The sequence below is a fragment of the Oryzias latipes genome, chromosome 15 (assembly GCF_002234675.1).
Source record: "Oryzias latipes chromosome 15, ASM223467v1".
In the NCBI taxonomy this organism is placed as follows: domain Eukaryota; kingdom Metazoa; phylum Chordata; class Actinopteri; order Beloniformes; family Adrianichthyidae; genus Oryzias; species Oryzias latipes.
The window spans coordinates 21,535,739-21,546,711 of record NC_019873.2 but is presented as its reverse complement, the minus strand read 5'-3'; the positions used below and the strand labels follow the sequence as shown (position 1 = coordinate 21,546,711).

The window sequence follows — 10,973 nt, the reverse complement described above, 5'->3', positions numbered from 1 at the left end:
AGTTATATTTTTTTATTTGCTTTTATAGGGGTTCAAATTGAAATTCATGTTGTCAAAAAAAATTGTAATTTCCAAGAAGTCCTAAAACACTTAAAAACCGACCTTAATAAGAAGAGGAAGTGTTTAAGTCTGATCTGTAAGATATTGTATAAGATGCAGTGTTAGTGTTATTTCAAAAAGTTTAAGTGGAAGTAAAATGTTGTATAACAGTATCCAGGAGGAAGTGGTGTCAATTGAAAAGTCAGCACCAAATATGGTAAAACTGTGTCTAAGACAGAAAAGTTATGAAACATAAAAGAAATGACTGATTTTGTATTGTAAGTGAAAACAAAAACTAAATCTTCATTTGCATTTAAAGCTGCATGGAACTCCGGCACCATAGAAATGCTAACATCGTTTCTTTTTATTTCTCTACATTTCTATTGACCCTCATGTATTTTGAACATTAGCATCAAACAGCAGCCAATTTTGAAGCCAAGGCCATCAAGTTTCAACATATGAGCTCATGAAATCTTTGCTTACTTATCATCCCCAGTACACTTTAAACACTTGTGACATTATGACCTTTAGTAAACCTGAATTCAGGTGATGAAAAATACAGTCATTATGAAACAAAACAGATTAAAGTCTTTCTGTGTATTAAAGAGCATAGGAATATGCTATAGCACCACCTACTGGTCAAATGAGGATACTACAGACATCAGGAATGGATGCAATTTAAATATTTTTATTTTAAAACCTTCATTTAAAACATGTATCTTTACATTTGTATTATTTGTTAAACAGAACCCGGTCTAATATCAAAATAGCTTTCAAGTATTCAAAAAGGTGTATGTAAATTGTAATCTGAGAGTCTTAATTTTTTATAATAATAATAATTGATACTTTATATATCCCACAATGGGAAATTCTTCTCCGCATTTGACCCATCCCCTGGGGGATGCGGTGAGCTGCAGCTGAACCGCGCTTGGGAGGCAGTAGCGTTAAGGGTTTTGCCCAAGGACCCCCCACTGGGTGATGTTAATTGCTCACCATTGATATGGTAATCTCCCCCAGTACCATTGTACTCCGGGAATCGAACCCTGGATCCCTGCGTGGCAGCCAGGTTTGGTTTCAAAAATAATTCGGCCCCGAATAATTCGAATGCGCCAAAATCCAGCTTCCTTCTGTCGTTTGGTGGATGTTTGAAAGTTTCAACCCATCTCATGCTGCTCTGCTAGCGTTCGAAAAGCAGCACTAGTTCACAGTGAGGAGTGTGTGGGAACATGTCCACAGGAATAGCCAGTATTGGGGAAAATGCCTCTCCTGTGAGTTTTTTCTGTGGATCAGGAGGGCAACAAAGTTCCCTGAAGTTCCTCATGGCTTCCCCATCGGGTTTACAGGAGACGTAGACCAGTCTGCGGATGTTAGGCTGGTTTCGGAGAGCTCTGACCACTCTGTAGTGAAGGCCAGCTCGAGCTGGGTTCACCACGGCTGTAAGGCCTCCACCTGTGCAGCTTAAGTCCACTATGAGACCAGGAAGCACCGCCTCTGCTTTCCCAGAAATAAACTTGCAGTTCAGCACATTATTAAGAGCGGCATTATGAACAGCGTCTTCCACCGCCTGCTCTATGAGTTCTATTCCGATGACTTTCTCCACCCGTGGGGATGTAGTGATACCAATGGCACCAGTCCCACAGCACACATCAAGAAGAGTGTCAGTAGGTTTTCCTTGTTTCTCTCCTTTCTCAGTGTTTGCGGAAATGAGGTCCCTCAATGTGCCATAAAGAACCTCAGCAGCTCCCTGGTTCACCTGGAAAAAGGCATCTGGAGAAATGCGGAACTTGAAACCCAGAACCTGCAAACCACAATCAGAAAGAAAAACGTTAAATAAACATGTCTACACACAAAACTTAACTTCAAACACTCGTCATTTTTTCCTTCATAATTTTGTCTTTTAGAAGAGAATTCAGCATTGTTTTTGCACTCTGAGATATTAGACTAAACTGGAAACTAATGGATTTTTTCTAAGTGGCTAAAATGTAACAAAAGTTGCTGTTGTGTTAAAATGTAAACAATTCATTAAATGTACTTGTGCAGTGATCCATCTTATCATTGCATTACCTTTTTGTCTCCAAGCTAAACAAAACCCAAGATTAGATAACAAATATCTCATTTCAGTTGTCCTTGTCTTATAAAGGAAGGAAGATTAAATGTCTCAAACACATCTTCAAGGCAACACAACAATGACTTTTTTTGCCTTTGTTCTATACTGTAGAATGAACTCGTATCCTGTTGGTTGTTTTGTACATAAAAAACTGAATCATTGATTAAGCTTTACTAATATTTCAACGAAAAAACACTTCCCCCTATTTTTACATTAACTTCTACACAGTTATTGTTGCTTTCACATAGAGGTGAGTAGTATTCGATTACTTTTACTCAGTCAAATTGACACGATTAACTTTGAATGAAAATGTTTGTAATAAAAAGCTAGCAAATTTTCTCAGCAATAATAGGTTATACTTTTCTCCTTTTTTTGCGTGCAGCATCTGCAGAGGCAACTTTCCTGAAGAGCCTATGGGTTCAGTTGGTTTATGACCGGCTTCTTTCTTCTGTCAAATGTGCCATTTCGTGGTCTTTCAAGTTTACTTCTTTTTGCGAAAACAGTGGGAGAAAATAATTAGTTTACTTTGAATGATTTGATGGACCTGATTAACAAAGGGGAAAAAAAAAAAACGTGAATAAGCTCTCCTCTCCTCCTTAATCTCAAGTGCAGGTGACTGGGTGATTATCAAACCTTTCACCCCGGTGTCACTAATGACCAAATTCAAAAGGTGAAATATACAAAACTACTAAGTAAATATAAAAAAATGCAAAGAATATACATTTTGGCTTCTACAGCATCTGTACCATGTCTTCTGAACACCTGGCAGGACCTTATTGTAATCAAAACAATTATAAAAAAAAATATAGGATTTTTTTTATTTTATATCTTATTTATATAAGTGAATGATTTACAATAAATTGTGTTCATTTTAGTGTTTTTGCTTGAACTTTTGTGTTGATCCTTCAGATAATGTTAGCTGTGAATAAATAAAAACAAATTTAATGTTTTTTGACAATGAATGGTATATGTTTGAATGATGTTTGCAGTTTACCGTCTCGTATATGTGAGGCTGGCCATAAAGGAGCTGGTACGGCGATTTCTCATGGGTGCAGCGAGTCATGGAGCTCTCTTGGAAGAATAGCGAGTCCAGCTGACAGACTGATCCAGGACCGCGCATAAAGTAATCCACCAGGTCGGTCTGATGAACAGCCACTTCCTCTGGAGTGAGCGTTTGAGGGTGAAAATAAACAATAGCCATGGTGTGTCCCGTAGCATTTGTCCTAACCGTCACCTCTCTCCAGTGACCTCCAGAGTGGAACAGCAAACAGGGGTCAAGTGGGGACTGGCGGATGAAGTCCTGGTAGCATCTGGCAACAAGTTTGTGCTTCTCTGGCATGTTCAGAAGGTGATCTCCATTTACACATACTATGTTTCCCTGTTTTCCAGTGCCCAAATAAAATCCAACAGTCTTTGTATTTCCATCTGCTCCTCTGTTGACAGAAAAAGTCGACTTATTGCGGTAGCCATCTCTTACTGGGGATGGCAGAATGGGCAGGAGAGGAAAGGTGAGTTTATTTTTAACAGGTGATGAGGACTTGGGGTCACCTGAAAGATGTCCCACAAGCTGAGACAGGGTCGTTTCCTGGTGCTTTTGCTTCAGCTCAAGCTGCTCATCATAACTCAGCCTCCACAGAGGAGTGACCGCATCAGCCAGCCTTTCCTCCCAGGACAGATTGTCGGACCAGAGATGATTCTTCTGACTTTTTCTCCTCCGTTTCGTTGCTGGTGTTTTATCCTGCTTATCTACAGTAGTGGCTTTTGTAGAAAACTGAAAATATGGCTTCGTTAAAGCAAACGTGATGCTTATTTTGACAGATTTGACTAACCTGAAGCCCGGAAGACCCATTTTAGTTAAGAAGTCTGTCGGTGCTGCTGGTGATTCTGCTCTAACTCACGAGTAAACGACAAGTATTCGTAGATGATGTCCAATTTACGAGACAACTCATTTGGTACCACGTCATCACCACGCGACTTAGGGCAGGTAAACATTTCCGCTGTGTCGCCATGGATTCAAACAAGGACGAAGCAGAGCGATGCATTAAAATAGCCCTAAATTCGATCACCAGCAACCAGCCGGACAGAGCCAGGAAGTTTTTGGAAAAGGCGCAGCGTCTTTTCCCCACAGATCAAGCCAGAAGTAAGCTGAAAAGCCGCCTGTTGGGTCAGATTGGCTTTCAGATAAACTGGGCCGTCGCTGTCAGCCGAATTAGCTAACACACGACAGCATAAATCTCATTGCTGTCTTACTCCAGTCGTAGATGCAGTTGTACATGTCACTACTTGTATTTCTATCTATTATTCGTTTTCCCCTTCAGACTGCTAGTGTGTTGGTGCTGACATACGTGTCTGTAGCGAGCGTGCTAGCAGCTAGCTAACATCATAGCGGATTACTATCATTCGTAAAGCATGGGGACCATACATAATGTGGAACCGCTTATTTTTTCATAGACTTATTGGAGTCCTTGGCCCAGAATGGAAAGCCTCCAGATGAAAATGGTGGTCCTCTGAACGGAGAAGAACCCAGTCTGAGGCACCGCAATCGCAGAGACGAAGCTAAAGTGTCACAGGGGCCCGCAGACTCCTCTAAGTCTTACACGGCGGAGCAGCTGGAGGCTGTCAAAAAGTCAGTGCACTATAATCTGTTCTTCACTTCCGGATAGAGTCTTATTGCAGCTATAACTGTTGAGTTTTAACGCATGCTTGTATATATTTTTATTTATGATCAGAATAAAATAATTGAGTATGGTTTAACATAACATCTAAAAAATTGACAATTACAAAATTGATGTATTTCAAACAATCAAAAACTACTAAAGAAAAATAAGAGATATCTATACATAGATATATCAAACTTAAAATGATTTGTCATGATTTGATTGGAATAAAAGTAAAAGGTACCCATATAATTACATCTACAGAAATGATGCCTTTATTTTGAATCTTAATCCTAAATGTAAGGAGTTTTACCAATACAAGCAATACATGACTTCACAGTTAATGGAATCCATTAATTGTGAAATTAGTCAAAAACTGTTTAATTGTTTGAAAAGGAGTGGAATGAAGTGAACGTAAGTAATGTAATTTTAGTGTTTGAATCTGGCAAACCAACAGCTTCAAACTCGTAAATGTATAAGTGCCAATCAGTTAGTAATTTTTTTATTTATTTAATTAAATTAAAATGTACCTATATTAATGTAAAATATCATATTTTTACTGCCCTTCATGTCAAAAACACCTCCTGATTTAAAGCTCCTAGAAAAAATATCTGCACCTTCCTGTCAGTGAGCACAGGTCATTATAGTTTACACAAATGGAAGCTAAAACTGTGGGTCTGATGTTTTTATTGTTTATTCTAAACTTATTTTAGGTTGTAGTAAATTTTGAAGTTTTGTTAAATTACATAAAGATCACTGAAAAGAAATTAGCAGTTTGTGAGCTGGTTTATTATCTGTTATAAAGATGCATTAATCCTTTTTTTTTACCTTAGTTAGAATGGAAAATATAAAAAATGCATTTATTCGAATCAAGTCATTCATCTAATGTTGACCACAGGTGATGAAACGTATTTAGGATAATGTCACATAATTAATACTTTGGATTCTGTTTTGTTGTTTTGTTTCTTCCCTTTGTTTTTACCCAACATTTATGAACATCTATGGTTTCTTTTTGCATGACAGGATTAAAAGCTGTAAAGATTATTACCAAATTCTCGGAGTGGAAAAAACTGCCTCTGAGGAGGACCTTAAAAAGTCTTACAGAAAGCTGGCTTTAAAATTTCACCCCGATAAAAACCATGCACCTGGAGCCACTGAAGCATTTAAAGGTACCACCGCCACTTTTATCTGATGGATATGAAACCTCCGGTTTGCTAAGTGCACATTTGTATTTGTCTTTCAGCCATCGGCAATGCTTACGCAGTTCTGAGTAACCCCGACAAACGAAGGCAGTACGATCAGTATGGAGAGGAGAGAACACACCCAAACAGGCAAAGACATCACCACGATTTTGAAGCAGACATCTCTCCCGAGGACCTCTTTAACATGTTTTTTGGTGGAGGATTTCCATCAAGTAAGTTTTTTTCTTTTCAAAATGTGTTGAGGCCTGGAAATCATTTATTGGAGGGGGTTTGGGGCAAAGGTTCAAGTCTTTTGAATATTTTTCGAGCCATCAAGTTACTTTTTTACCACAAGCAGATCAGTTGGTCTCTGGTTTTGCAGCACGTTTCTCTTTTGTGAACAGCAAAAAAAAGATTTATAAAGCTTTAGTGCAAGTTTACTTTCAAAATGTTTTTTGATTTCCTATATCAGTCAAAATAAATGTATTGATCTGACTGGACAGGAACTCTGTTATTGTTTACAACGAATGTTCTAGTTTCATGGAACAGAATCACTTGGTCCATTTCTACGATGATCCTAACTGGCCGTATTCATTTTTTATAATGAAAGCTTGGAAATGTGATCTTGTTTCTGTCATATTCTCATCAAATGGATATAAATAGGTTTTTGATGTTGTTTTACCCAATAGTCATAAATCTCCTCTTTGGCTGGATCTGTGATAAGCAGTGACATTAAATAAAATCTGCAGTGTCCTCAAATTGTTCTTCCATGTAGCTAATAAACTCCACTCCAGGTTCTTTTGAAGATTTGACATTACATATCCATATACATTTGTCTTCCTTCTAGGTAATGTACATGTTTACAGAAATGGCAGAATGCACTTTGCACACCATAACAGGCAAGAGAGGCGAGAGCAACATAGAGATGTAAGAAGACCCTTTGCTTTGTTTATTTCAGACCTTTGAACGGTGTGATGTCTGACTCCTGACCGACGTATACTGTTTTTGTTTCTGCACAGGGAGGTCTGGCTCTATTTGTCCAGATTTTACCCATCTTGATTCTCATCGTTGTTTCTGCTCTCAGCCAGTTGATGATCACACAGCCTCCATACAGCCTTAGCCATCGCCCGTAAGTTTGTCCTTTTTTGTTGTTGTTTTGTTCAAGTTTCTTCCTCTGTCGGCTGTGCTCAGGTGTTGTTTCCTCCTTTCCAGGTCAGCAGGACATATACACAAAAGGCATACATCTAACCTGAAGGTGCCTTTTTATGTGGGGGAACGTTTTAATGAAGAATACTCTGGTACTCTGAAGAATGTTGAGAAAAGTGTAGAAGAAGACTACATCTCTAATCTAAGAAACAACTGCTGGAAGGAGAAGCAGCAGAGTGAGTTCACCAAATTCACAAGCTCAAATAATAATTACTGTTATTGCTTTGCAGCCGAGCTTTAACTACATTTTGTAAGACTTTTTTTTTTTTTTTAATTATGGCACTCGTTTAAAAAAAAATGCAGAAATAAAACGCTTTTTTCTGAAGTCATATCAAAAGATTGTATGATAATCAATGACAACAGTTAGTTGGTATGACGGTCCACAGCCTGCCTCTTCTGAAATACTTTTTCTGGCTCTTATTTTGAAAATATGGGGACTTTAAATAAACAGCATTTTCACTATTAATATAACCATCTTCTAAAATGTATAACTGAATTAATGGTATTATTGGGTTTATTCTCTTTAATTTATCCATTAATACTAACTGTCCATAGTCTTTGGGATGACTTGATTGGCATTTACAACCCTTCATTCTCTGGTTGAATAAAAAAGAAGAAAGAAACATTTTCTTGTTTACAAGTTGATCAACAAAAGCTTTAACCTTTTGCCCCAAAAATCAGCTTATTGATGTTGTATCAAATTATTTTTCCTATAATGAATCTATTAATTTTTTGTATAATTTTAAAGTGGTTTCACTCGAGTATTTAACAGCCTTTAAATACAGAAACTGAGCTGGTTTCCCCCTCTTTTTTCCATGTTAAAATGTACAGATGACATATTTGTCCTAAAAAACAAACAGTCTTTCCTAAAATTGTTCCGATTTTCCTTTTTAGAATTGGTTGCTTTTATTCTGGTATGCATTTCTTTGAATTTTTCTGCACTAAGCCAGGTTTATGTCAACGACTGAAAGCTGTAGACCGTGCAATAGAAGATGTTTTATGACCAAACAGTTTGATTGTGTGTTTACTGTTCCAGAGGAAGGTTTGCTGTACCGTGCTCGCTACTTTGGAGATTCTGAACTGTACCAAAGAGCGCAGAGAATGGGAACCCCTAGTTGTTCCAGGCTATCTGAGATTCAAGTCATACTGGATGGATAGAAACCTCTTGTACGCAAATGGGTACGTTTCCACAGAATTACCTTATTATAGTTTTAACATATTTAGATGGAAAAACTAAAATATTGTGTATATTTCCCCCCCCCAGACTTGTCACTACTTGAATCAATGAGAAGACATCATAAATTAGAGCGTCATTGTGCAACAGCAGACCAGAGAATCTAATAAAATGCCTTCCAGGCAGCTGCCTCATCAGGGAACCCATCTGTAATGCGATGTAGGCGGGACTTCCTGTAGGACTGTGACAAGTTTTCAACCGGCATGGTCTTTCTTTTTCTAGTGTCCAGACAATGGTTGAGTCCACAGGGCGACACGGTGGACACTACAAGACCCCTTTTGTCTGTTTGGACTCCTAAAAAGTTGCAAAGATTAGCTTTCTTGGTCCTGATTTTTACTTTTTTTTTGTTTTGTTTTGTTTCTTGTTAGAGAAACCTCAAGGCCTTCTCATAGATCAGAGGTGGGCACTGAGGGCCGCATTCCTGCATGTTTTCCAGCATACCCTGCTCTGGCGAGTTCTAATTGGCTGGACACACCTTAACCAGGTAATCAGCCATGAGTAGGGCAAGATTATTGGCTGGACACACCTGAATCAGGTAATCAGCCATGAGTAGGGCTGACTATCTGGAAATCATGCAGACACACCGGCCCTCGAGGCTTGGAATTGCCCACCCCTGTCATAGATGGACAGTCTGAGCCATTAAAAAAAGTGTGTAATTTTTATAGTTCAATGTAAATACTCCACTTTACTTTTAACAATGCAGGGGTTATTAGTCATTTACTATACCATTTTTGTGAATTTTCTTGTAGTTTGTTTGAGCATAATTATTGAAAGTTGTTGCACAAATAAAGTAAAACCATATTTATTGATTAACCTGCTGAAATGAGATGTTCCTTTGAATAAAAACTTCCCAATGATTGACATGTGGGGTCGTTTTAATCTCTTATGAAACCTTATTTTGAAGGAAGTTTTGGTTTATGGTTTCTTGCATTGATGATACTGTTTGTACACACATGCGACTCACAACTTTTATATAAAATAATTTATTTCTTGCTTTTTTTTTTTATTAACAATACAAAAATGTTTATATTTGGCTATTATATACAATCCCTGTTGTCACATTTCATGGAAAGAGTTCCTCATAACCGGATGAGTAGCTGCCGTGGAAGAAGCCGTCCCTTTAAACGTCTCCATTAACCTCTTGTTAAACGAACGTGAGACTGTTAATTCATCTTGTCAGTGCATTTCATTGTATGGTGGTGATGTTCATCTAATCAGGCAGCCCTGTGATCCTCAGCAGCATTCCTCGATCAGCAGCTCCCCTGAAGAGTACAGCTTCCTCCTGATGGCCCTGAAGCTGGATTTCAGCCTCAGGGGCCTGTGGGGCCGCGGTGATCCCCGAGGCTTCCCGCTCCTGAAGAGCTTCTGAACTTTGGGCCAAAGTCCGCTGGACTCCAGCCTCAACACCAAAGTCACATGGAAGGTTGGAACCAGGGTGGGATCCACTGCAATTCTATCCACCTCGCACAGTGATCCCTGGTCTCCCCTGTCCACACACAGCTCAATCAGCGCCCCCCTCAGGCCACAGGGTTCATTGACAGCTAAGTGCAGCAGTTCTTCACTGATGAGTTGCATGAGATTTTCAGGTATGAGGAGTTTGGAGCAGCACAGGAGGGGTGATGCGTTGTGGAGGCTCTCTGTGATGAGGGCCACGACCTCTGCAGCCAAGGTCTCCTCCGGAGGATAGCAGAAGAAATTGCTGTCTGAGTCTGAAAGGGACAAATCTGCCACAGAGCCTGAAAAAGAAAAGAAGCCCAGTTAAAAAAAATAATCATTCTCATTTAAGCAGAACGTTAACAATTTTAAGGCCCAACTCACCAGTTTCACTCCTGCAGAAGTGATCCGCAGCATCTCTGTGACTGAGTCCGTTCAGCTCAGTCAATCTCTGGAGCAGGTTGCTCCAGGAGAGCCGCTGGGAGCCCCGGTCCTCCGCTGGGGTGGGCGGAAAACTACCGTCCAGAGACTGACTGCAGGAAAATGACATCTGGAAACCAAACGGCCTTGATTGCAAATGAAATGGTGTAACAACAAAAAAAAAAGTGCAGAGGTATCTTCTTGCAGTCCCCACTCCTGCTCCTGAGTTGGACCAGCTGGAAAACACACTCCCCAACAATGGAACAAAGCTTTTAATACCCCCGCAGTGACGCCCCGCCCACTAAGTTTAGCAGCCAATGAGGTTCCAGCTCACGTCTTTTGCCCAACATCCGTGATGATGAAGCAAACCCCCACAATTCCGTCAAAGCGACCCCCAACACATAAAACTAAACAAATAGCAACATTTTGCTTATGACTTTATACATTTTAGTCCTAAAAAGTAAAAAAAAAAAAAAATATATAAATAATAGAAGCAGCTCGAGCGCCATTGTTAAACGGTGACACCCCTCAAGGGTTGAGCAAGAAAATGTGGAAAGGCCGGTAGTCGATTGTCTTCACACGTCCCGCACGTAGACTTTGTCTCTTTTGTTTTGATTTTTTGTTTAAGTTGCGAATAAGTTGAAATTGTTTTTGCCACATGTTCTTCACTCACGTTTAAACCTTCATCAACGCTC

The 10,973-nt window shown here is 39.3% G+C and overlaps 3 protein-coding genes across 4 annotated transcripts; 1 reads left to right on the top strand and 2 right to left on the bottom strand.

The window, feature by feature from the left end:
- Nucleotides 1–407: 407 nt before the first annotated feature.
- On the bottom strand, nucleotides 408–4,095 carry trmt2b (tRNA methyltransferase 2 homolog B). 2 transcript variants are annotated; one of them, XM_020709556.2, is made up of 3 exons: nucleotides 3,695–3,799; nucleotides 3,141–3,579; nucleotides 408–1,837 (listed from the first exon to the last, which is right to left on the bottom strand). In XM_020709556.2, the coding sequence occupies exons 2-3, from the start codon at nucleotides 3,483–3,485 to the stop codon at nucleotides 1,217–1,219; spliced, it is 966 nt and encodes a 321-aa protein (XP_020565215.1). In that variant the 5' UTR covers nucleotides 3,486–3,579; nucleotides 3,695–3,799; the 3' UTR covers nucleotides 408–1,216. The 2 variants fall into 2 exon arrangements, with proteins under 2 accessions (XP_020565215.1, XP_004077162.1); XM_004077114.4 differs by having other exon boundaries at nucleotides 3,141–4,095.
- An 11-nt stretch (nucleotides 4,096–4,106) lies between these two features.
- LOC101175677 (dnaJ homolog subfamily B member 12) lies at nucleotides 4,107–9,285 on the top strand. The gene is made up of 9 exons (XM_020709557.2): nucleotides 4,107–4,286; nucleotides 4,598–4,772; nucleotides 5,827–5,972; nucleotides 6,047–6,217; nucleotides 6,832–6,911; nucleotides 7,004–7,113; nucleotides 7,197–7,366; nucleotides 8,227–8,369; nucleotides 8,455–9,285. Exons 1-8 carry the CDS (start codon nucleotides 4,154–4,156, stop codon nucleotides 8,346–8,348), a joined length of 1,107 nt encoding a protein of 368 aa, XP_020565216.1. The 5' UTR covers nucleotides 4,107–4,153; the 3' UTR covers nucleotides 8,349–8,369; nucleotides 8,455–9,285.
- Nucleotides 9,286–9,388: 103 nt separating this feature from the next.
- LOC101155791 (DNA damage-inducible transcript 4 protein) lies at nucleotides 9,389–10,684 on the bottom strand. Its single transcript, XM_004077113.4, has 2 exons — nucleotides 10,243–10,684; nucleotides 9,389–10,160 (listed from the first exon to the last, which is right to left on the bottom strand). Exons 1-2 carry the CDS (start codon nucleotides 10,406–10,408, stop codon nucleotides 9,658–9,660), a joined length of 669 nt encoding a protein of 222 aa, XP_004077161.1. The 5' UTR covers nucleotides 10,409–10,684; the 3' UTR covers nucleotides 9,389–9,657.
- Nucleotides 10,685–10,973: the final 289 nt, after the last annotated feature.